The sequence below is a fragment of the Phocoena sinus genome, chromosome 18, assembly GCF_008692025.1.
Source record: "Phocoena sinus isolate mPhoSin1 chromosome 18, mPhoSin1.pri, whole genome shotgun sequence".
In the NCBI taxonomy this organism is placed as follows: Eukaryota; Metazoa; Chordata; class Mammalia; order Artiodactyla; family Phocoenidae; genus Phocoena; species Phocoena sinus.
The window spans coordinates 36,450,529-36,475,914 of record NC_045780.1 but is presented as its reverse complement, the minus strand read 5'-3'; the positions used below and the strand labels follow the sequence as shown (position 1 = coordinate 36,475,914).

The following is a 25,386-nucleotide window of genomic DNA, read 5'->3' as shown; positions in this document are numbered from 1 at the left end:
AAGGGATTTTGTGTGGGTGTGCTGATGGTCCCTTGAGAGTCTTAAAAATATAAATAATGATAAGATATGGATGTAAAATCTTAAAGTAATTAAGAGCTTTAAAATTAATGTTTATTGTACTAAAATAAAGTTGTTATAAAACATTTTATATATTTTTAATTTTTTTTTTATTTTTAAATACAGCAGGTTACTATTAGTCATCAATTTTATATACATCAGTGTATACATGTCAATTCCAATTGCCCAGTTCATCACACCACCATTCCCACCACCCCGCAGCTTTCTCCCCTTGGTGTCCATACTTTTGTTCTCTACATCTGTGTCTCAACTTCTGCCCTGCAAACTGGTTCATCTGTTCCATTTTTGTAGGTTCAATATACATGCGTTAACATACGATATTTGTTTTCCTCTTTCTGACTTACTTCACTCTGTATGACAGTCATAGATCCATCCAGATCTCAACAAATGACCCAATTTCGTTCCTTTTTATGGTTGAGTAATATCGCATTGTATATATGTACCACAACTTCTTTATCCATTCATCTGTTGATGGGCATTTAGTTTGCTTCCATGACTTGGCTATTGCAAATAGTGCTGCAATGAACATTGGGGTGCATGTGTCTTTTTGAATTATGGTGTTCTCTGGGTATATACCCAGTAGTGGGATTGCTGGATCATATGGTAATTCTATTTTTAGTATTTTAAGGAATGTCCATACTGTTCTCCATAGTGGCTGTATCAATTTACATTCCCACCAACAGTGTAAGAGGGTTCCCCTTTCTCCACACCCTCTCCAGCATTTGCTGTTTGTAGATTTTCTGATAGTGCTCATTCTAACTGGTGTGAGGTGATACCTCATTGTAATTTTGATTTGCATTTCTCTAATAATTAGTGATGTTGAGCAGCTTTTCATGTGCTTCTTGGCCATCAGTATGTCTTCTTTGGAGAAATGTCTATTTAGGTCTTCTGACCATTTTTGTATTGGGTTGATTGTTTCTTTAATATTGAGCTGCATGAGCTGTTTATATATTTTGGAGATTAATCCTTTGTCCGTTGATTCATTTGCAAATATTTTCTCCCATTCTAAGGGTTGTCTCTTCATCTTGGTTATGGTTTCCTTTGCTGTGCAAAAGCTTTGAAATTTCATTAGGTCCCATTTGTTTATTTTTGTTTTTATTTCCAATACTCAAGGAGGTGGATCAAAAAAGATCTTGCTGTGATTTATGTCAAAGAGTGTTCTTCCTATGTTTTCCTCTAAGAGTTTTATAGTGTCTGGTCTTACTTTAGGTCTCTAATCTATTTTCAGTTTATTTTTGTGTATGGTGTTAGGGAGTGTTTTAATTTCATTTTTTTACATGTAGCAGTCCAGTTTTCCCAAAACCACTTATTGAAGAGACTGTCTTTTCTCCATTGTATATTCTTGCCTCCTGTGTCAGGGATTAGTTGACCATAGGTGTGTGGGTTTATCTCTGGGCTTTCTATCTTGTTCCATTGATCAATATTTCTGTTTTTGTGCCAGTACCATACTGTCTTGATTAGTGTAGCTTTGTAGTATAGTCTGAATTCAGGGAGTCTGATTCCTCCTGCTCCGTTTTTTTTCCCCTCAAGACTGCTTTGGCTATTCGGGGTCTTTTGTGTCTCCATACAAATTTTAAGATTTTTGTTCTAGTTCCACAAAAAATGACATTGGTAATTTGATAGGGATTGCATTGAATCTGTAGATTGCTTTGGGTGGTATAGTCATTTTCACAATATTGATTCTTCCAAGCCAAGAACGTGGTATATCTCTCCATCTGTTGGAATGATCTTTAATTTCTTTCTTCAGTGTCTTATAATTTTCTGCATACAGATCTTTTGTCTCCCTAGATAGGTTTATTCCTAGGTATTTTATTCTTTTTGTTGCAGTGGTAAATGGGAGTGTTTCCTTAATTTCTCTTTTAGATATTTCATCATTAGTGTATAGGAATTCAAGAGATTTCTGTGCATTAAGTTTGTATCCTGCAACTCTACCAAATTCATTGATTAGCTCTAGTAGTTTTCTGGTGCCATTTTTAGCATTCTCTATGTATAGTATTATGTCATCTGAAAACAGTGACAGTTTTACTTCTTCTTTTCCAATTTGTATTCCTTTTATTTCTTTTTCTTCTCTGATTGCCATGGCTAGGACTTCCAAAACTATGTTGAATAATAATGGTGAGAGTGGACATCCTTGTCTTGTTCCTGATCTTAGAGGAAATGCTTTCACTTTTTCACCATTGAGAATGATGTTTGCTGTGGGTTTGTCATATATGGCCTTTATTATGTTGAGGTAGATTCCCTCTATGTCCGCTTTCTGGAGAGTTTTTGTCATAAATGGGTGTTGAATTTTGTCAAAAGCTTTTTCTGCATCTATTGAGATGATCATATGGTTTTTATTCTTCAATTTGTTAATATGGCGTATCACATTAATTGATTTGCATATAATGAAGAATCCTTGGATCCCTGGGATAAATCACACTTGATCATGGTATATGATCCTTTAATGTGCTGTTGGAGTCTGTTTGCTAGTATTTGGTTGAGGATTTTTGCATCTATATTCATCAGTGATTCTGGTCTGTAATTTTCTTTTTTTTTAGTATCTTTTTCTGGTTTTGTTATCAGGGTGATGGTGGTCTGATAGAATGAGTTTGGGAGTGTTCCTTCCCCTGAAATTTTTTGGAAGAATTTGAGGATGGGTGTTAGCTCTTCTCTAAATGTTTGATACAATTCACCTGTGAAACCATCTGGTCCTGGACTTTTGTTTGTTGGAAGATTTTTAATCACAGCTTCAATTTCATTACTTGTTATTAGTATGTTCATATTTTCTATTTCTTCCTGGTTCAGTCTTGGAATGTTATGCCTTTCTAAGAACTTGTCCATTTCTCCTAGGTTATCCATTTTTCTGGCATAGAGTTGCCTGTAGTAGTCTCTTAGGATGCTTTGCATTTCTGCAGTGTCCATTGTAACTTCTCCTTTTTCATTTCTAATTTTATTGATTTGAGTCCTATCCCTCTTTTTCTTGATGAGTCTGGCTAAAGGTTTATCAATTTTGTTTATCTCCTCAAAGAATCAGCTTTTAGTTTTATTGATGTTTGCTATTGTTTTGTTAACTTCTATCTCATTTATTGCTGCTCTGATCTTTATGATTTATTTCCTTTTGCTAACTTTGGGTTTTGTTTGTTCTTCTTTCTCTAGTTTCTTTAGGTGTAAGGTTAAATTGTTTATTTGAGATTTTTCTTGTTTCTTGAGGTAGGCTTGTATAGCTATAAACTTCCCTCTTAGAACTGCTTTTGCTACATCCCATAGGTTATGGATCATTGTGTTTTCATTGTCATTTGTCTCTAGGTGTTTCTTTATTTCGTCTTTGATTTCTTCAGTGATCTCTTGGTTATTTAGTAAGGTATTGTTTAGCTTCCATGTGTTTGTGTTTTTTACATTTTTTTCCCCTGTAATTCATTTCTAATCTCATAGCATTGTGGTCAGAAAAGATGCTTGATATGATTTCAATTTTCTTAAATTTACTGAGGCTTGATTTGTGACCCAAGGTGTGATCTATCCTGGAGAATCTTCCATGCACACTTGAGAAGAAAGTGTAATCTGCTCTTTTTGGATGGAATGTCCTATAAATATCAGTTAAATCTATGTGGTCTATTGTGTCATTTAAAGCTTCTGTTTCTTATTTATTTTTATTTTGGGTGATCTGTCCATTGGTGTAAGTGAGGTGTTAAAGTCCCCCACTATGATTGTGTTACTGTCGATTTCCTCTTTTATTGCTGTTATCAGTTGCCTTATGTATTGAGGTGCTTCTATGTTGGGTGCATATATATTTATAATTGTTGTATCTTCTTGGATCGATCCCTTGATCATTATGTAGTGTCCTTCCTTGTCTCTTGTAACATTCTTTATTTTAAAGTCTATTTTATCTGATATGAGTATTCCTACTCCAGCTTTCTTTTGATTTCTATTTGCATGGAATATATTTTTCCGTCCCCTCACTTTCAGTCTGTATGTGTCATTAGGTCTGAAGTGGGTCTCTTGTAGACAGCATCTATATGGGTCTTGTTTTTGTATCCATTCAGCAAGCCTGTGTCTTTTGATTGGAGCATTTTATCCATTCACATTTAAGGTAATTATTGATATGTATGTTCCTATGACCATTTTCTTAATTGTTTTGGGTTTGTTTCTCTAGGTCCTTTTCTTCTCTTGTGTTTTGCACTTAGAGAAGTTCCTTTAGTATTTGCTGTAGAGCTGGTTTGGTAGTGCTGAATTCTCTTAGCTTTTGCTTGTCTGTTAAGCTTTTGATTTCTCCATCAAATCTGAATGAGGTCTTTGCTGGGTAGAGTAATCTTGGTTGTAGTTTCTTCCCTTTCATCACTTTTAATGTGTCATGACACTCCCTTCTGGCTTGTAGAGTTTCTGCTGAGAAATCAGCTGTTAACCTTATGGGAGTTCTCTTGTATGTTATTTGTCATTTTTCCCTTGCTGCTTTCAATAATTTTTCTTTGTCTTTAATTTTTGCCAATTTGATTACTATGTGTCTCGGCGTGTTTCTCCTTGGGTTTATCCTGCCTGGGACTCGCTGCCCTTCCTGGAATTGGGTGGCTATTTCCTTTCCCATGTTAGGGAAGTTTTCAACTGTAGTCTCTTCAAATATTTTCTCAGTCTTTTCTCTCTCTCTTCTCCTTCTGGGACCCCTATAATGCAAATGTTGTTGTGTTTAATGTTGTCCCAGAGGTCTCTTAGTTTGTCTCCATTTCTTTTCATTCTTTTTTCTTCATTCTGTTCCACAGCAGTGAATTCCACCATTCTGTCTTCCAGGTCACTTATCTGTTCTTCTGCCTCAGTTATTCTGCTATTGATTCCTTTTTGTGTAGTTTTCATTTCAGTTATTATATTGTTCATCTCTGTTTGTTTGTTCTTTAATTCTTCTAGGTCTTTGTTAAACATTTCTTGCCTCTTCTCCATCTTTGCATCCATTGTTTTTCCGAGGTCCTGGATCATCTTCACTATCATTATTCTGAATTCTTTTTCTGGAAGGTTGCCTATCTCCACTTCATTTAGTTGTTTATCTGACATTTTATCTTGTTCCTTCATCTGGTACATACCCCTCTGCCTTTTCATCTTTTCTATGTTTCTGTGAATGTGGATTTTTGTTCCACAGGCTGCAGGATTGTATTTCTTCTTGCTTCTGCTGTCTGCCCTCTGGTGGGTGAAAGTTATAAAACATTTTAAATACCACTTTGCTCTTTGTAAGATACTTTATGATCCAAAAGTGTGTAATAAAATACAGATGAGGGAAAATGGCCTTTAGGATGCTTTTACCCATTACTATTACATTCATTATTTTACTTTCAATTTTAGAGGAATTATAAGCATAATGGCTCATTTCTATAAATATGTAATAAAGATAGTGTATCATTTATATGCCCATAAACTTCATTTATTTAATGTTCATTTGTAAAAGTAGCACATTTAAAATATATACCACTGAACTGGTACATTTCCTTAGCAAGTCAACAGTCATAGCAGTGCTCCTTTTGTAAACACTAGGGACCTAGGAAGGTAAGGAATTAAAATATATCTTCTAAAATCTCAGTGCAATAATTACAGCTTATTTTATATTTGCTGCTCGCTGGATAAGGAATGCTTCTTTCTCACAATTAAAGTAAAACATAGAATATCACAGGACCTAGTTCTCCAAATTCTTCCTGTTTGTTCCTCCATTCCACCTTTTTTCTTCCTTCTTAGCCAAATGCCTCTTCATTGGAATCAAAGGATTTTCCCTTGGGGAAGAGTAAGGTTCATAAGGCAGATACCTTAGTCTGATCACGTGGAGTCTAGTTTTGTACTTCAAAGTCAGCCTATTTAATATTGTAGTTGAACACATATCATCAAAACTGGCACAATCAAGGAAGTTATGTGTCTTTAAAAGTAAACATTTTTTTCAAAGAAATTTACTCCAATCAAATTTTAGTCAATTTCTATGACCAAAAATAAAGCCTTCTATACATTAAGGAATAAGAGGAGATGAGGTTATTATCCTGCTTCAACTAAGTAAGACTTTGGAATTTAACTGAATCCATTGATGGAAAATTGGTCTGTTTGTTTAAATTGTTTCTCATTTTTAAGTTTCTGATAAAGGAGTGAAATAAGAAATATTGAAAGATTTGGAAAAGAAAGAAAGAAAGGAGAAATTGAATATAACAACAAAAGTCTGAAAATATACCCATTCTCTTCATTACAAGCAAGGCTATAGTAACTGTACAGCATAAGTTATTTTCCACCATAATTAAGTTGTTCTCCTCTCATCTTTCCCCACCACTCACACACACACCAACACAAATAGTCCAGATCTTCGACCAGATTGGGAGCTTCTCTGAGCATGATACTAAATCTCTAACTACAGCGTATGTTCAAAGGCTAACCTAAGATCAGCCAATTATTTCACTCCATCTTCTTGGCCCAAGTGTTTGTCCAGGAATGAGTGCTTTATACGACAGATCATTCAGAGCTCTTTGCTGTTTGTTTTTGGGTTTCTTTTGAACAAAGAATTCTTTTATTTTCTGATTATGGCTGTGAGGATTCCCACTTGGAGTTTCCAGCAGCACCACCCCATGGAAAATTCTCTCTGCAGTGAGTAACAATCAACCTAACAAAGATAGTCAAGCAAAAACGGGAGGCAGAAAGTTGATTTCTGCAGGTTTCCATTCTCTTATTTTTGTTATCTCTAAAACCAAATATTTTAAAGATGAGTTTTTGTGAACCAATATATTCCACTTTCATTTTTTGCTTCAGCTAATTAAAATTCAGTTCCTGTCTCTTGTTATGACATAATAAAGTGGAAATCTCACTGAAGCATGAATGTAACTTTCTAATATAAATTTTATTGAAGTATAGAATACACAAGAGAAAAGTACACAAAAACATATGATTTAATAAACTTTTTACAAAATGAAAATGGACAAAATCAATCATTTTGAATTCAGAGTAATTTGACTAGATACATTGCTGTATGTACCCCTCTCCTCCAAAGGAAGTAAGTGAAATAAGTTCTTATATGCGAAGTAACTTATGCTGGCAACAATCTTACCTGGGTCCATTCATTGGTTTGTGGATCATAGGATTCCATAGTGTTGAGGTAAGTCTGCCCATCATAGCCACCAACAGCATATAGTCTGTCACCAAGGAGACAGACACCAACAGCATCTCTGGGCATACTCAAAGGAGCCACCATGGTCCATGTATCTGTTTTAGGATCATATCTAAAATGTAAGGATAAAGGACATAACATATTCTAGTCACATCGAACTTTTACTATATTAATGATGCCCTTTCAAAACAAGCTATGGGGAAAAAAAAACAACTTTTTTTTTCTAAAAACTCAATATTTGAGCAGGTTTTCAGGAACCAATATCCACATTGTCTGGCTTTGTATAGTTTAAGGTATTTTAAAAACATACCTAGACTCTTAATTGGATGGATGCTGAGTCATCTTACAAAAATGAATATCATGATTTCTTTCCACAAGGAAGTCAGATATGTAAATAACTACTGTTCCACAGTAGAATGAGGTTCTTTAAAACAGGTACAAGAAAGTGTTATGGTCATGAAACAGAAGTAATGGTTAAAAATCTGGGACAATTATGAAATACTTCACATTTGAAGTCTCCTTTAAATGAGATCTGAAAATCTATCCTAAATTTGCTAGAAAGAAAGAGATATTTTTACAAAGGAACACAAGTGTTAATAAAACTGCATGGCCAGCTTTGTGGAAAGTAGGTGTGCAGTGTGGCCAGGTTCAAGGGTATGAGAAGAAGCAGTGCTTAAAAAGGTGGTTTTTGGGCTTCCCTGGTGGCGGAGTGGTTGAGATTCCGCCTGCCGATGCAGGGGACATGGGTTCGTGCCCCGGTCTGGGAAGATCCCACATGCCGCGGAGCGGCTGGGCCCATGAGCCATGGCTGCTGACCCTGCGCGTCCGGAGGCTGTGCTCTGCAACGGGAGAGGTCACAGCGGTGAGAGGCCCGTGTACCGCAAAAAAAAAAGGTGGTTTTTAATCAGCTCATGAATTGCTTGATTCCCAGAGTAAGAAAGTATTTTGTGCTTACTCAACAGGGAACCACTGAAACTTGAGGAAATAGGTACAACATGAACAGAGCTATCTTTTAGTGACTATTACTCAGGATTCGCTGGAAGGGAGAGATTGGTAAATCAATAGATTGAAGCAGAGGGTCCAAGTATTATTATTGAATTTTAACCAAAAATAATTAAATTTCCAGAGAGTCTGATTACCATACATTACATACAGATATTTTATGTGTTGGGTGGTAAGACACCAAAGAATTCCTTGGTGAGTGTACTTTACTTCAGCTAAGAAGGAATGATTAAGCCACCTCTTTGCCTTTAACCTGTAACTGCAGGTTCAAATACAAAAACATCTAGTAAGAGCCCAGTAGAGGAAATAAAAAAGAAGACTAGATGACAGCAAATTTATTCTTAGTTTGTTTTTCTACTCCAATCTTGTTATGACATTTTAACGAAAAAAAGAAACAAACACAAACAAGCCAAAAAACCCACATACAGTTTATTGAAAATAAAGAAGGTTGTTACAAAAAAAATGACTGGAAGGACCCCAAGGATATGGAATTTATATTTTGGAGAGAATATTTCTCCCAGGACATTACATGCATTTACACACCATGTCTGGAGGAATTGTGACAGTCAAGATGATATATGTGAGATGAGAGATTGGTTGAATGCCTGAAAGTCAGGACCACCTTAAAGCACAGGCTGTCAGGCAAATAAAAAAGTAATTTTATATGCTATAGTTAATAAGTGTAAAACATCACAAATAGACACAGGCACACATAGACACAAATGCAAATATGCAATCTATGCTATCAAATCTTTAAGATATTTAAACTTCTACAATGAATATTTTGAAATATATAAACATAAAAACAGAGGACAAAAAGAAGGAAAGATGAGAGAAGACACCACAAGGAATCATATTGTACAATCCACAAAGTGGAACATTTTATAAGATACCTGACTGAATTTTTCAGGTAAAAAAAGCCCAGTAATAAAATGAATTACTAAGAAGAAGTAGCTGTTCTAAATTAAATGTGACTTTAAAATGTAACAAAATAAAGTGAATGAAACTTACTTGGATCCCAATTTATAGACCAACTATTAAAAGATGTTTAAGGCATTTTGGAAATTTTAATTCTGGGTATCAGACTAAAATAAGAGATTATTTAAATTTTTATTAGTTGTGATAATGACGTTGTGATTATGCTAAAAATGTAAAGTTCTGATCATTTTCCATTGTTTGTTTCTGGGATGAATTCATAAAGGTTTTGAGCTAAAGTAAAGAATTACTTTAAAACACTTCAGGAAAAAAAATACTGTAAAGGTGAATGGATGAAGCAATTTGGTGATGGTTGTTGAATCTGGGTAATGAATATGGGGAGTTGTTTACTTTTCTGTCAGGAAATTTTTGTCACAAAAATAACTTTAAAAGGAAGAATGTATAATACTCCTAATTTCAGTGAAACATGAACGTTCTTTATATTTTATTCATTTTCCAATAGAAGCTAGTCTGCCTTTTGTCACAATCACGTCACTTAAATAGCTTTTCCTGAAGTCCTATTTTAGTCCCCATGTAATTATTATTCAGCTGTATAGGATTTTTTTCAACTATTGTCTACATAGCAGATTTTATCACTTTGCAAAAAGACAGAAGAACTGAGTAAAAAGCTAACAGTAACAGCACTAAAGAATAATAAATGCATTTCTGAAGGCTTCTGAAATTTTAAGTGAAGCTCATATAATGAAGATATTCTCATATACTCATACGTCAGGGAAAATTAAGAAAACACTAGTATGTCCTATATCTAGGTACACATTTAAAATAATATCCTACACTTCGAAATAGATATCATTCTTTTCATATTTTACAAAATTCCTGAAGAAAAGTTAAAAAATTTAGTGCATTCTCCTAGAAGATCCAAATCTTTGAATTAAATATATCTGTTTTCAGTGGTAGGTAACATATTTCATGTGTTTAATAGCAATATTTTAATTTATATCTGGCAATGATGATGATATTTAAGCATATATATTGCTAGAAAATCAAACCAAACCAAAAGAAAAACTGAGTCCAAACTACCCCCTCCTACACACATACTCACACTTTTTTCTTCTCTCTCTCTCTGTCTCTCAGATATTTATGAAGTAATCACACTAATTCAAAATTACCCAGTAATAGTTATCCTTGTTCTCACATTAATGAATTTAAATTGATTTTTCTGTATTTAGAACTCCATGGATTTACCTCTCAGCCTGGGGATACACATAATTGTTACCTCCCAAATGAAATAAACAGCATTTTTTAGCTTAGGGAAAGATCCACAGATGTATAAGCTCTTTCCAAACAATTACTAACAGCGAACTTTATCATTATCTGTTCATGTTTTTGAAAAAAATTTGTTCTAAACATTCTTTTTTGCCTCAGGTTGCCTGTTTATAAAAAGAAAGAAAGAAAAGAAAAAGCAGGTGTGGGGTGGCTGCTGTCTTTTTGCATTTAGGCTGTCTGCCTTTCCTACATCTCACCTTGGCCTTCATGGTCAGAATGTGAGCTCTGCATCAGGGACTCTATTAAAGTTTCCAGCCCTCAGGAAAGAGATGCATCCGTATATAGTGGCTAAAATTGGCTGTAAAATGAAAACTTGCCAAAGGCACATGACAACCACAGAACAAAAGTTAGTTTCCCATTGAAACTCTCCCTTGAAATTTTTGAGGTACCATTACTTTTCCAAGTATTGTTATTTCCACAATTAGAAGATAAAAATTTATCTTATGTTTAATGGACAATATAACTAGATGTCTGCTCCCCCTTTCAACAGTTTTTGCTTATTTTTATACAAACATATTTTTAAAAGTTAATTTGATTTCAACTTTTCTATGAAGGTGTATGAAAAACTCTATTTTGATTAGGTCATATTCCATTACATCTACTCTTCAAGGCTGAGGGGAGGAGAGATGAGCTGGTGACAGAACCGGAGAAAGCAAGGACCCGCTAAGCAACTCCGACTCCTCTCAGGTGTAGCTTTCTCATTAAAGTTTTAAAAATTATTTAAGCTATTGTCAATCAACAGAACATGGAGCATACACAGAAGATCTTAATGCTAGTAAAAACTCACTTTTAAAATATATATCTTTAACAGTTCCAAACTAAGGAGAAATAGATTCTTTATGTAATTATTTTCTCTACTCATATAATAGAAAAATTTACTAGTGCTGTGAGCCCAAATTATGTATTTTTAAATACCTTTCTCAATGTGAAAATGAATTTCAGAGTTTGATATCAGCATTGATAACCTTCCATCTATATACGACATCACATGTTTCATCTTTTCATGTACATCTACCTTCCACAGAATTGTTCTCCTTCCTCCAAAATTTGCAGATAAATTGCCATGATGTCAGCATTCCAGGCAGAATATCCCAGGACAACAGATTACTCTGTCACTCCCTGTGTCCAGCTGACCACTTCAAAGATAACACTTGCCTCATAAGCTACTGAGGCAAATATTAATCACAAATATAAATTAGTATGGCTATGGTATAGGTTAATAATTTTTGCATCTACTTATAAAACAAGGGCTTTATATACGTAGACTGTCATAGGATCTCCACCTGTTGTATATATTTCTACCAGAAATTTGAACATAATTTGTTATCAAAGAAGTAGCAAAGATTATGCATGCACAATAATAGAAAAACAAAGGCAAAAAAAAATATTTTCATGCTGCACTCATTTGGCTGGTTCAAACAGTAAGATCTTAAGAAGAATAAAAAGAAATATTTATTATAAAGTAAAATAGTGCCTACCTAACATTTTAACTTTAAACAATTCAAGCAATTACATTTTTGTAGAAAATTTAGGATCTCACGTATCAAAAAATGTGAATTAATATATTAATGTGCTACTTAAGGCCTAGGATAACATCCATAATTTAAATAAAAAGTAAGTCTCTCCTTTATCATCTGTCTTCAGTGTTCAGAAATTCTTGGATTATGTCTAAACCAAAAGGATGAAATGAGAAATTAAGAGAAATGAAAGAATCCAAAATTCCATACTTGCTCTATATATTAATGTTTATGGTAATCTGAAAAGAATTATTAAAGTAGATAATGTAGTTATCCCTGTATGTCAGACAGCATATCTTAAATTATTTCATTTTTAACAAAGATCTAAAGATGATAAAAATAGAGTCATATCTTGACAGTAATAAGTTAAATACTGTTATTTTAGATGACCTTTTCTGTTATGACTGGAGTATATTTTGGTAGACTTTGAACAAAAGTTGTATATTTATTATAAGTTATATATCAAAATTGTGATTATTGCTAATAGTGTTTCGTTGATAAGATATGATGATATAATTTTCAACAAATATATGATTAATTGCTTAATATTTTAGTCTCAATCAAAAATTTTCTGTCTACTGAAGATATGCCTAAAGTATATGTAAATCATGAATCCTCAGCCAATGATGATGGAAATGGGTGTTCACATGCAAATAGAGAAGTAATAAATCAATATCTATCTACATATCTTTCCATCAGTCCATCCAAACATCCATCCATCCCTCCATTTATCCCTTTTAAAACCTATCTTTCCTTCAATCCATCTGAACATTCATCCATCCCTCTATCATCCCTCTTAAAATCTCTATCTATCTATCTATCTATCTATCTATCTATCTATCTATCTATCTATCTATTTATCTACCTACCTACCTATTTACAGTATACCTCATATGTTTTCCTTGTGAGAAATTTGACACCTCTTTTTCTTGGTGTCTGACTGATTTAATAAATGCTTGTTAAGTGCTTACTCAGTGCCAGGAATTGAGCCAAGTGGAGGAGTATAGGCATAGATAAGACAATCTTGGCCAGCACATAGAATCTAGTTTAGTGGAAAAATTGATGTAAAACAAATAATTTTTTCATTATGTTGATAATTCGTACAAAGGAAAACTCCATTGCACTTTCAGGTTAAATCTGTATTATGAAAAGTTTCCTCAGGCTACTCTAAGGGGAAGAGATTGGAGGAAGCAAGAGTGGATATTACAAAGGCAGGTTTAGGAGTTTCCTTTAATGTTGACACCCCTTTCCTATCAGGTCTCATTACTGGGATGTAGATTCAAGGGCAAAGGTGATCCTGATCTCTTATTAGCCAGCAGTGGTACTGATGGCTTTGAGCATATTTTCTGATCCATTGCATGATTTCCAGCTTTGTGATCTCAAAGTTCTAATTATTTATTTCTTTATCTCTTTTTTTCTAATACATTTTAAGCTCTATTTAGTACGGTGAAAGCACACACAAAACAGTATTTATTGAGTAAATGAATAGATGAATGTGCTTTTTCTAATGAATTGCACCTTCTGGGTCTAAATTCTGCTAGAACTTACTGCATTTTTGCACACTGCTTTTGTCCACTAAGATGCTCTCACTAGGGTGAGGCTTGGCTACAAAATTAGCTTTTACTGTTCCAGCAACTATTCTAAACTTCATGTTCTTACTCAGTCTCAGCTTTCTTATCTGTTCTGATATGAAGTACCAATGTTTCTTGCATTTAAGAAAGCCTGGGGCTTCCCTGGTGGCGCAGTGGTTGAGAGTCCGCCTGCCGATGCAGGGGACGCGGGTTCGTGCCCCGGTCCGGGAGGATCCCACATGCCGCGGAGCGCCTGGGCCCGTGAGCCATGGCCGCTGAGCCTGCGCGTCCGGAGCCTGTGCTCCGCAACGGGAGAGGCCACAGCAGTGAGAGGCCCTCATACCACAGGAAAAAAAAAAAAAAAAAAAAAAAAGAAAGCCTGACTTTACAATTTTTGATAGGTGCTATATAACTGTACTTTGCCACTTTATAATACCTTTATACTTCTATAAGAAATCATTGTCATATAACAACATTTGTCTATCTACTTATTTATCTGTCTATAAAACATAACATTGTACACTACCTGCTATTCCTAATGATTTGTTTGCCTATGATTATATACTAAGAAACATTCCTTACATTACACATGCAAGGTAATTCTACAGGGGTACCATTATGTAAAATCATCAATATAGAATATATCTTATAGAAATTGTAAAAAATGCTGTTATCTGACACATGGTATGAGCTCAGATAAGAATCATGATGATGCTGTGCTTCTGCATTACCTAAGTTGTTCATCCCCACTGCACTCCTATAACTTAAAATAGTTATGCTTAATTAAATACAATTTTGCACCATAAGTGTATTCCTAGACTGAATTCTTTATGCCTCTGTTCACAAACAACATTTTAATGCATTAGAGAGTAAACTTAGAAAATAATGTGTATGAAATATCATTTTATTAGTGTCATTTATATATTTGCCATAAAAGTAGCAGCCTCATAATATTCATTTTCTTTGTCATTTTTTCCCAAGAATTTAGCAAAGGAAAATGTGAATAACCTGCCATTCTATTAGCAGTATTTTTTAAATAAACGGTTGCATGTTTGTGTTTATAAAAGTATACACTTATTAATTTGGACTCTGACCACTGTCCTCAATATAGCACCCATAGTTCCTAATTTCAATGGACAAGAGAACATTGAATTGCAACTGTGGTGAGCTTAATGCCATCCTCTATGTATATATAGCCATAAATCTACAGTCCATTTCACAGAGTAGCAATATTGTTAAACATTTCTGTATTTTATCTTAGAAGTGGCTTAAGTTTGAACAGAGCCTGTTCACTAAAAGCTATCTCTTGTCAATGGCCTTATTCTCAGTAAAAATGTTCACGTATCCTAAGAATAAATTATCATAAATGAGAGAGAGCCCCTTTCTTCCAATGACTCTTCCACTATCAAGCATGGATATAAAGGATTTGGTTTCTTGATATTAAGAGGAAAATTGCTGTGGTCATCAGTGTGATCCTCCAGACATCTGTTCCTCTCCCAGGTACCAGGTCAGATACTGTCTTTCCACACTCTGAAGTTTTCTGTGTCCATGTGACTGAGTTGTCATCAAAGTATCAACAAAGGAGAATTATATTACTTGAAGATTGAATCTTTAAGAATGCATAAACAATGTAGTACTATTTTCTGGCTTTTCCCTTCTGACATGGAGACCAGCGATGTCCATATTTTAGCTTATATGTCCTTTTGGGTACTAGAGTAATAATATCACATGGACACACAGCATGAGAAAAAAGAGCATTATAGTATTAAGTCACTAAAACTTTTGAAGTTATTCATTAAGGTAGAATTACTTATCCTATCCCAGGTGATAAAAAAAATTATCCTCAATATTTCCTAATCTCACTTCCTCATGTATCAGCATGTTTCCTTATGTAATAGAAAATATCACTATAAGTTTCTCTAACTCTCTAATCCTTAATTCACATGACATAAAAGTGCTAAGAGATCCACAACCACTAAAGAGAATTCAGCCATAACCATGCCAGGAAGTGTGTGGATAGTTGGACCAAGACTGAAGCCAAGGTAAATTATCGCTCCAGCCTCTGTGCACCTGCCATTTTTAGGAAGGAATTAAAAGAGGATCTATATTTCTTCTATACACCAGGATAATAGGCAATATAGTTCTAATAAGCCTGTCTTACATTAAGAAAGGTATGGCATAAAACAAAGTTCATAATTCACCTTTACGAATTTGAAGAGAGTAGTAGAACAAATAAGACAGGATGAATAGAACAGATAAATAAAATATCCAATTTTTAAAAAAAAGAATTATCAGACATTCATTCATTTTAAAAATTATTTAAAACTGTATTTTAATCGACCTTTTAAAACATACTAATGGGAAGTTTAACCATAACTTTAGAATTATGTGAAAATAAATGGTAGGGTTTTAAAAAATATTAGTTGAAAAGAACGGAAAAAAAGAAAGAAGGAAGGAGGGAGGGAGGATAAGGAAAGAAAAAATAAGGTAAGGCATAAAGAGGTGTGTGTGTGTGTGTGTGCGCGCATGCACGTGGGCACGCGCACTAGCGAGAGAAAGAGAGAGACTAATAAAGCAGCTCTAGGTGTTGAATTTACTTTCCTAAATTATGCAGATTTTACAATCGCTTGCATTAGGTATCAATGTAATTCGCATTCTTTCTTTCACTATAACCGTGCCTTGGGGTCTTACCTTTCTACGTAATCTAGCAGCCGAGAACAGTGGTTTGAAGCAGGAGCATCATGACCTCCTACTGCATAAAGAAAACCATCACATGTGGCCACTCCAACACCCCCTCTTCGTTTACACATTGGAGCACACATGTTCCACTTATTTGTGTGAGGATCATAATATTCCATTGAACTCAAACAGGAACTTCCATCACGACCTCCAACTGAGTACAACCTAAAAACACAATTAGGCAAACATGATTTAGTATTACAGTCTGTATGACCAAATGAAGGAAAGGAAAAGTCCTTTACAAATAAATTTTCAATCACAGCATGATCCTCAAATGTGTTAAAAATATATTACTTCACATGGAAGTTTTTGTTAAAGGAACATTATAACTAATTAAGTATACCTGAATCCCATGACTTTAATAAGCTATATACTAGATGAAATTAAAATGATAATTTTCTAACCTCTTTATTTCTAGAATGTTAGATTAAAACTATTTTTGTGTAAATAATTAAATCATCTAATACATTGTTTTAATAAATATCGAGGAATGCCTATTTTAAAATAAGATATATTTATCTTCAATTTTTCTTGAAAATGAGCATAATCAGAAGAAAATCGATTATCTTACTTGTTGTTCAGCAATTGATTTTGCTATTGATTTTGCCAGTAGGTAAATCATGCCTATTTCTTGTGTTCTGTATTCACAGTTTAGAACACTAAATAAATAGAATAATTTAAACACATACTGTCATAACACTAGCTTTCTTAATCAGCGCCTATACTATAGTTAATGTGTTATCTGGATAGACAAAACTTTATAGGAAACAATAGTACAATGATATTAGCCTGACTGAATATTGCTGAAACTTACTTGATACACTTATTTTGCTATTTCATTACTGAGAAGTATGATAGGAACCCAGGAAAAGAAATATTACAGCACACATGGTACTTAAAATACATTCATAGAATACAAAAGCAGAAATACATTATCTATTTCTAGTAAAAACATTCTTGCTTATTTAATAATAGCCATGAAGATTGTATCACAGAAAGGTACAGAGTTGAATTTATTTATTTACTCATTTATTCAACACATAACTTTGAATGCCTAGTATATGTCACACACCATCCCAAATTTTGTGAATATATCCATGAACAAAACATTAAACAATTCCTTGCACTCAATTCTACTAGGAGCGATATAGACATAATACACACAGTAAACACATGTATTATAAACTACTAAGGGCTGTAGTCACAGAGCAGGGAAGTGGGGTCAGGAGTGCAAATGGTGGGAGTGGGAGGTGTAGTTACAAATTTAAATATATGATCAAAAAAGGTCTCATTGAGAAGGTGATGTTTGCCCCAAAACTTGAAGAAGATGGTAGTGTTTGGAGGTGAGTTCAGGAATTTCTCTGATTTGAGGTCGATTGAACAGGTTAGTGCAAAGTTCAGGAATTTCTCTGATTTGAGGTCGATTGAACAGGTTAGTGCAAAGTTCCAGGGGCAGCAAGGAAGCCAGAACAGCAAGAGCAGAGATAGTGGACGGGGTAGCAGAGGAGATGATGGGTGGGGGTAAAGGGTAGGCCTCACACAGGTGTTTAGATGTTTGTCTAATGTCTAAAGCAAATGTAGACATTTTCCCTAAGTGAAACAGGAAGCCATGGGAGGATTTTGAGTAGAGGAATGTTATAACTTGTTTATGGTTTAATAAGATTAGATGTCATGAAATTTTTGCTTTACTAGTGGACATTATGCTTAATATATTGGTAAACAGACTTAATTCTAACTAAGTAAATGCATAGGAAGACATTATTACTTAGTATATAAAATAGTTTAGGCCTTAGATTTAAAAATTCCTCCTCTAATATTCTTTAGTAAGTCTAAAATATGATGTTTAAACTGACTTCAAATCCTGGAGATATTTTTAAGATGTTTATGTTTCTCTCAATGCCTGCCATGAAAAAATACTTTTGATTGCCCAAGTGTTCCCATTATGGATGTAATGCCTCTTTGCTTGATCACTCACAAGTTGTCTGCTGGCTCTCAGTCTTGCAATATGCTGAAATTAACCAATAGGAGCAATTTAAAGGACAAGTATTGGACAATTTAGCTTGCAAAGTCACCCAGAAGTAAAATGATTATTCACTCGGAAGTTTTTATCATCCTAAAAACTTTTTCATGCTTCATGAAATCTGAACTTTATTTGTGTTTCATTTAAATTGAAGATCTAACTCAAAAGAAGTATGCTATAATATTGAGATATTGTTATTAAAACTTAGCAAAATAACTTTTTGCAGAGATTTTATTTATTGGTTAAGTATCTTCATGAAGAGTACCTAGCACAGTCCCTGGTACATAGGTTACATATAAGAAAGGTAGTCCCCTTTTTATTTTCTATTGTTTTAATGGAATGGTTGACTTCAAGCTACTGTGTTTATTCATACACATTATAGTGACAAATTATACTGTTGCTTTATCTGAACCCAGCATTGCTGATACTAAAATAATTCTATACAATACTTTATAACACTTTTTTGAAATTATTAAAGAATCATTACATATACAAATATATAGCTAAATGTGTATTAAAATAATGATAATTAATTAAACATATTGCTCACATTATAGAAGTCAAATGTCGAGCCTATTAGCATAGCCTTATATTTGAAAAGAAAATGTAACTTAAATTTCACAAGTTACAACATCATTGACTTTTTAATATAATTATATATATATATATTATAAACCACTATTTATTCAATCTCTCTGCCTTTTGTGTGAACCCTCTCCTAATAAAACTCAGTAACACATGGGTTTATACAAAAGAAATTTATGTAACACCTCTATAAAAATGATATAATATCTGACAGTTTTTTTGTAAAATAAATGTTTGATACATCATAGCTGTTATTTTATAAATTATTTACTAAAGCCTAAGCTAGGTTATCAGGGTTTTATTTCATTTGGTAAATGTCCCTTTTAATGTTCTTCCTATTATATAGTCTACAGATTAACAATGAAATTATTGTAATTTTGATAATGTAATATAAATTATTAATACTAGAGCAAAATTGGTTGAAAATAATAAATACGCTACAATTTTTTCCTCAAAAAAATCTTTGCAAAAGAAATGAGAAAATTGTAATTGTATAGAATAGATAATAGTGTCCTTTGGGGCTGCTTTATGGAGTAATTATTAAAACCAACAGATGCATTTCAATACTTGAAAATATTTTGCAGCTAGAATAAATGTTGCAATGTACACACAAAAATTCACGGACAATTATCCAAGGTTATCTTCTCAGATCTCTTCTTAATATCTATTTAATCATAGTTTAGACTGATTCCCTGTTTTGTTTTACTACAATGACAAATTTGATGTTGAGAATATGAAGAGCAGAGAAGGATCTGATACTAGAAGTAAATGCACTGACAACATAAGAAGTGACAGCTGACAGTTTCATGGCAAGAAAGGAGCCATGATATTTTAACTTAGAGTTGAAAGATGAGTAGAAATTTGTAAGATGAAGAAATAGGGGAAAGCATTACATACAGGGAAAGCATTATGTGTAAAGACAAGGGACATGAAAGGTCATAGCCGGTGATAAATAGAGTGGCAAGTATGTCATATTGGTGGAACAGGTGGTAGTAAAGGAAGGGAAGAAGAGATATGGCTGGTAGGATGAAAAGGTTAGACTGAGAATGAAGGGGATTGTATGCCATGCTATGGAGCTGGAATTTCATTCAGAGGCAAAGAGAAAAGGGCAGAAAAACAACATTCTTAGGAGACATCACTATCATAGGTCAGGTTGCTGTGAACATTGACCTGTATATCCCTCCTTGCATGCCAAAAATTGGCAGGAGGTCAGAAATACCCCTGACTTAAGTAAACTCTTCTAGAATTTTGCTGAGAATGAATGAGTCTTCCCTACCCCTTTCATTAACTTATGTGTTTATTCAGCCTACAGAAAAGTTTTATATAAAGTTTAGCAACAAGGTCTTCCTGTTTTGAGATCTAGTTGCCAGGTGCCCATCTCAGCACCATGTATTTTATATTCTAGTACAAGTATACTTTATTTTATTTATGCATGATGTATGCATTTAGTGAATTTGATTGTGCTTCACCTTGTTGAGTTTTGCAGGTATTGCCTTTTTCTTTTTTTAACAAATCGAAGTTTTGTGGTAATTCTGCATTGTCAGATGATGGTTAGCACTTTTTGGCAATAAAGTATTTTTTAAATTAAGGTATGCAGATTGTTTTTAAAAACATAATGCTATTGCACACAATAAACTATGATATGGTGTAAACATAACTTTTATATGTACTGGGAAACCAAAAACTCCATGTGACTCCCTTTATTGCAATATATACTTTACTGTGGTGGCCTGGAATCAAACCTTCAATGTCTTTGGAGTTGCCTGTCCGTACAATATGGCAGTAGGAAGAAATAAATTCTGTATTAGTTAAGATATGGGTTCAAATGTATGTAAAGTGGCTTTACAGGTAGGAGCTGAGACCCAGGCTGCTTCCAACTTTCAACCTATCATCTGTAGGATAAGGCACTTTATCAAGAACTGTGAAGAGTGAAATTTTACCAGACCTGAAAGCTAACCAATTAGCCTACCACAGTTTCATAGATGCTGGTAAAAGACACAAGATTCTGGGATCAGAAAGAAATGACTTTGTTTCTCATGCACAACAGATAGAATGAGCTCTATGTTCACATGGGTTTCCCCTGTCCCTCCAAATCCCACCAGGGTGATACAGAGAGATTCATGTGAATGCTTATTTACATAGAGGACTTTTCTCACATCTGGAGTTTAGGAACTGCTAATCCTTAAAGGGGCTGCCAGCAAACCTGTCCAATCATTGCTCTGAAGGTAGATATTATCTTTATTATTGTGTTCCTGCTCTCTCAAGGAACAAACCTGCTCTCTGCCCAAAAGAAAGACACTATCTCTACCTTCCAAAGCTGTTCGATTTACAAATATCCTTGAAAAGATGGTGAAAAAAGTTGCCAATATTTTTGCTTGAAAAATGTGCAGGAATGTTAAAAGTCTATGGAGAATTGTCTACAAACCCTCTGGTCCTGAAGGTGGAGTCCTAGCTATCACAGTCACAGTTCAAACAGAAGGATGAAGGAAAAGTGGAAGAAGGATCGCATCCTCTCCCTTTAAGAATCAATCTTTTAAGTTTCACTACTCACTTTTTACATCCAGTTGGCCAGAATTTAGTTACATGACAATACCCAACTGATCAGGTGCTGGGAAATGTTATCTTTATGTTAGGTGGCCACTTGCCTAGCTAACAGTGCTGTGCATACTCTCATATAAAATGGAATGAATGACTATTAAGAGCCAATTATAACCTTCTGCCACAGCACTAGATCTTTTCCAGCCCTGTGTGCCATTGTGCATTCTGTCCTAAGTACCTTGTTACTATATAGGGTGGGTTACTGCTCATTCATCGCTCATTAATCAATTCAGGTATGTCTCCACTAGAAAGTCTTTTTGATCCCACTTTTTCTTTTCCCCAGAAATTTAATGTTATTTATAATCAGTACACTAGGGAAATTTATTTAATATGTGGCATATCTTATCATTGGTACATAACTTCAGGAATGGCTATAGAAAGTGCTGTATAACACCTTTGATGCAAATCTCTAGATCCAGAACTTTGTTTGATCCGTTGTTTCCTAATTGATGGAGAACTCTTTCATCTGATCCCATGATAAGGCTTGTCATTCCTGCTATCAAAATACTCCTGCATGTACCTTTCAGTGAATAATTTCCATGAGAGGTACTAGTTGAGTGCCTGAGAGTACAGTGAGTGGAATTTCAGTAAGCTTACACATCAGGCTGCTTTTGTTCCCACTTACTAAGAAATGTTGGTACATGTAGCAAACTCAGTCTGAGACTCTGTTATTGTGTATTGGTTTGCTATGATTTCAAATTCACTTATTTATGACAAAAAAAATGAAGTTGTTTTTAGAAGTAAAGGTGTTTTGATATAAGAATGAAGTAACTTGTGTCTGGATGTCATCATCTCATCTGCCCTTGATTAATAAGCACTTAGTAGCTCAGCTGCTGAGGGGCCCAGCTGGGGGCTTTTCAATAAAAACTTGTGGAGAAGCAACTCTGGCAAAGGGAACATTTAGACTATAAATACAGAGAGTTCGCGAAGGCTATCCCAGAGTTTCAGTCTGGACAAAGCTACCCTTTGCTAATTTAGCTCTCGGAAGATCTCGGGTATTAGTTTCTGCTATGATAAAGGAGACTTCTTTATCAGCCAGTGGTGATCCCCAGGATTATCAGCCTGTCTGTCAACACCACTGCCATCGTTCCCTAGCAACATGCTCTAGCAACTGAGGGACTTTTAATTTTCCACTGGCAGCTGCACATCAGCTCTTGGTTGGCAAAACCAAACCGCCTCTTCCAGGAACCAAAACTCATAGAAAGAGTACAATTCAAGTAAATTTGGACTTTATTTCTATCTTCTCCTCTTGCCTGGAACAATAGTGTATTTAATCTATCATGGGTGTGTTATTTCTTTATTAGCTTATTAAGAGACATGACCCTGTATGCTATTGGTTTGTGAAATTCCTACAGTGAAGCTGTGTTTAAACTACTGGCAAAGACAATCTCAGTCCCTGAGCATAATTTGCTGCCCCAAACAAAACAGACTTGCTGTCATTATAGCATATGGTTAACAGAACCCACTCACCTTTATTTATTAGAATGTGCCTATATTTCCTAAGAAATCTCTGACAATTATAAATACAGAAATTAATTTAGGTTAATGAATTGTATCCCACACAACTTAGTAGGATTTACTAACCTAAAACCTGGTAGAAATGGTCACTTCAATTTTAATCCCTCCATGTTTCCTTGCCAACTCCCACTCTACACCTATTACAATTCTGAATTTCTTTCTTTTGATGTTTCTTATTTCCCTTATTAATATAATGTAAGCTCTCTGAGGGCAGATTTGATTTATTTTCTCTGATATATCATCATAGCAAGTACCTATTTGTAAATTTTTTAAAAATGAATGAAGCAAGCACTCATATCCAATTCTTGAAAAAGAATGATGTATGAATGGAAGTTGTCAAAGAAAAGGCACCTGTTTAAGTTCCGCTGAAATAAGATATTGACATATTGCAGAGAAAAGTATCAATCCTGTGTCTTGGGAACGCAAAAGATGGAACGATTATTTTTAAATTGGTGAATTTTAAAAGGGTTAATAGAAAAGGTACAGATTAAACTAGGCTTTGGGTGATGGAGATATTACAAATAATTTCATTTAGGTTTTATTTAAAGGCACATATTAATATATTTTTAATGCTCTTTTACACTATTGTTCTCAAGTACAATAAACTGAATTCTGTTTGTACCAATCTTGCCACATGGAATTTAACACACATAGAGATCTAGAGTTGTGTTAGGCTGTCACTCTAGAGAGTTTTCAAATGTATCCAAAGACCAGATGAAAATCTGGGGAGAGAAACTAAATGGACAGTGGACAGTCACAAGTTATTAAGAGAAAAATGGAAGGGAAATCTGGGGAGAGAGATGAGTATGTAAAAATGCAGAAGAGTGTGAACATCAAGCCGTTCTTTATGTTTGGGATATAGGGTGGCTGTAAGGCAGGTGGTTAAGAGAGAAGACTGGAGAAGGAAAGAGAGGTCTGTTTCATAAAACCACTGAATTCTAAATTAAGGAGTTTGGCAGTAGTTATGCTCAAGTAGGGAGCCAAAATGAATTGTCTTCTTGAGATAGGCTGGGTCTTGAGACCATTGCTGCAGTGCTTGCACCTGGACAAATGTCTCCTCTAGCAGCAAAATACAAAGAAAGTATAAGGGACTAAAAATAGCTGCATACATGTACAGTTGGGGCAAATTATGAAGAAGAAGATACAAAAAACCAAAAAAAAACAGGGTGTTGGGAGAAAAAGCAGGGTACTGCATATGCACCTTGCACACAGCACCACCATGGGGGTGGGAAGACCACCCAAGCCACCTCTCCGGCCCAATCCTTGACCCACCCATATCCCATATAAAGAAGCAGCTTGCCCTGCCTCATGGAGAAAGCAAGGAAAATTGTTACTTGTTTTCACTCCCTCCTGCTACAGCAAGAACCCCAATAAAGCCTTGCCTGAATTTCTTGCCTGGCCTCTTATCAATTTCTATTGATTGAGGGGGCCAAGAACCCTGGTCAGTAACATTCTGTTGCTATACATTTTAATTCTGAGGCATGATTTATCAAGTAATCCCTATGAACCACTGGAATGCATCTCAGCCAGTCTACCTTTGTGATGAGATTCTAATAATTTTTTAGTTTCCTTGAGCAATTATAAATTATTCTTCAGCCAGAGTGATTTTTACAAAATTGAAATACAACCATGTTGCTGCCCTTTTTTAAACCTTTTATAATATTTTTACCTTAGCCAAGTTGCTATGACCTAGAGGCTGGCTTTCTATCCAATCTATTGGGGCCACTATTCCTCATTATATTTCAGCTAAACTCAACTTTTCCACCTTTTGTTTGCAATTCACACTCAGGAACTGAACACAGCTTGTTCCTTCTCATTGCAGCTCTTCCTCACTTTCTGCAAATCTAGTAAATCAATCAAGTTCCAGCTTAGAAATCATTTCTTCCAGAAGGCAAATCACAAATCTCCTAAGCCTATTAACAGCTCTCAGTGAGACTCAGAAAACAAGTGATTTTTTTTAATTGTGTGAATCTAAAATAATACAATTTTAATACAAACTGCTTGTAATAAGGAAGAACAAATCTGACTCCATATTAAATCTGTTTCTATTACTTTAACCTTTGTATTCTATTGCTTTTGCTTGAGTTAAGAATGTTGCCTATAGCTTGAAATATACGAATTGGCCCATTTTCAAAGCTCTGACCTTTAAGGGTATGACACTTTTCCATTCATATAGAGATAAAATGTTGCAGAACAGAGATTAACATTTGTCTTGCTGGTGGTTTAAAGGAACATCTTGGCCTGACCTATGTGGAAAACTGCAAGAACAAAGGATTCCCCTACCAAGAAGTGTGTAACAACCAACCATGCCCCTTCCTCACCTTGCCTTTAAAAATGCATTGCTGATATCCTTCAGGGATTTTGGGGTTTGGGGGGGCATTAACTACCCATCTCCTTGCATAGCCC

The 25,386-nt window shown here is 34.7% G+C and overlaps 1 protein-coding gene across 2 annotated transcripts in view; it reads right to left on the bottom strand.

Moving 5' to 3' along the window:
- Positions 1 to 25,386, bottom strand: part of KLHL1 (kelch like family member 1) — a 392,306-nt gene that overhangs the window by 4,882 nt on the left and 362,038 nt on the right. For both annotated transcript variants that reach the window (XM_032611318.1, XM_032611317.1), the window contains 2 exons: positions 16,212 to 16,424; positions 7,109 to 7,280 (listed from right to left, as the gene is read on the bottom strand). In XM_032611318.1, the coding sequence (XP_032467209.1) occupies positions 7,109 to 7,280; positions 16,212 to 16,424 (385 nt within the window). The remainder of the gene's footprint in view (positions 1 to 7,108; positions 7,281 to 16,211; positions 16,425 to 25,386) is intronic.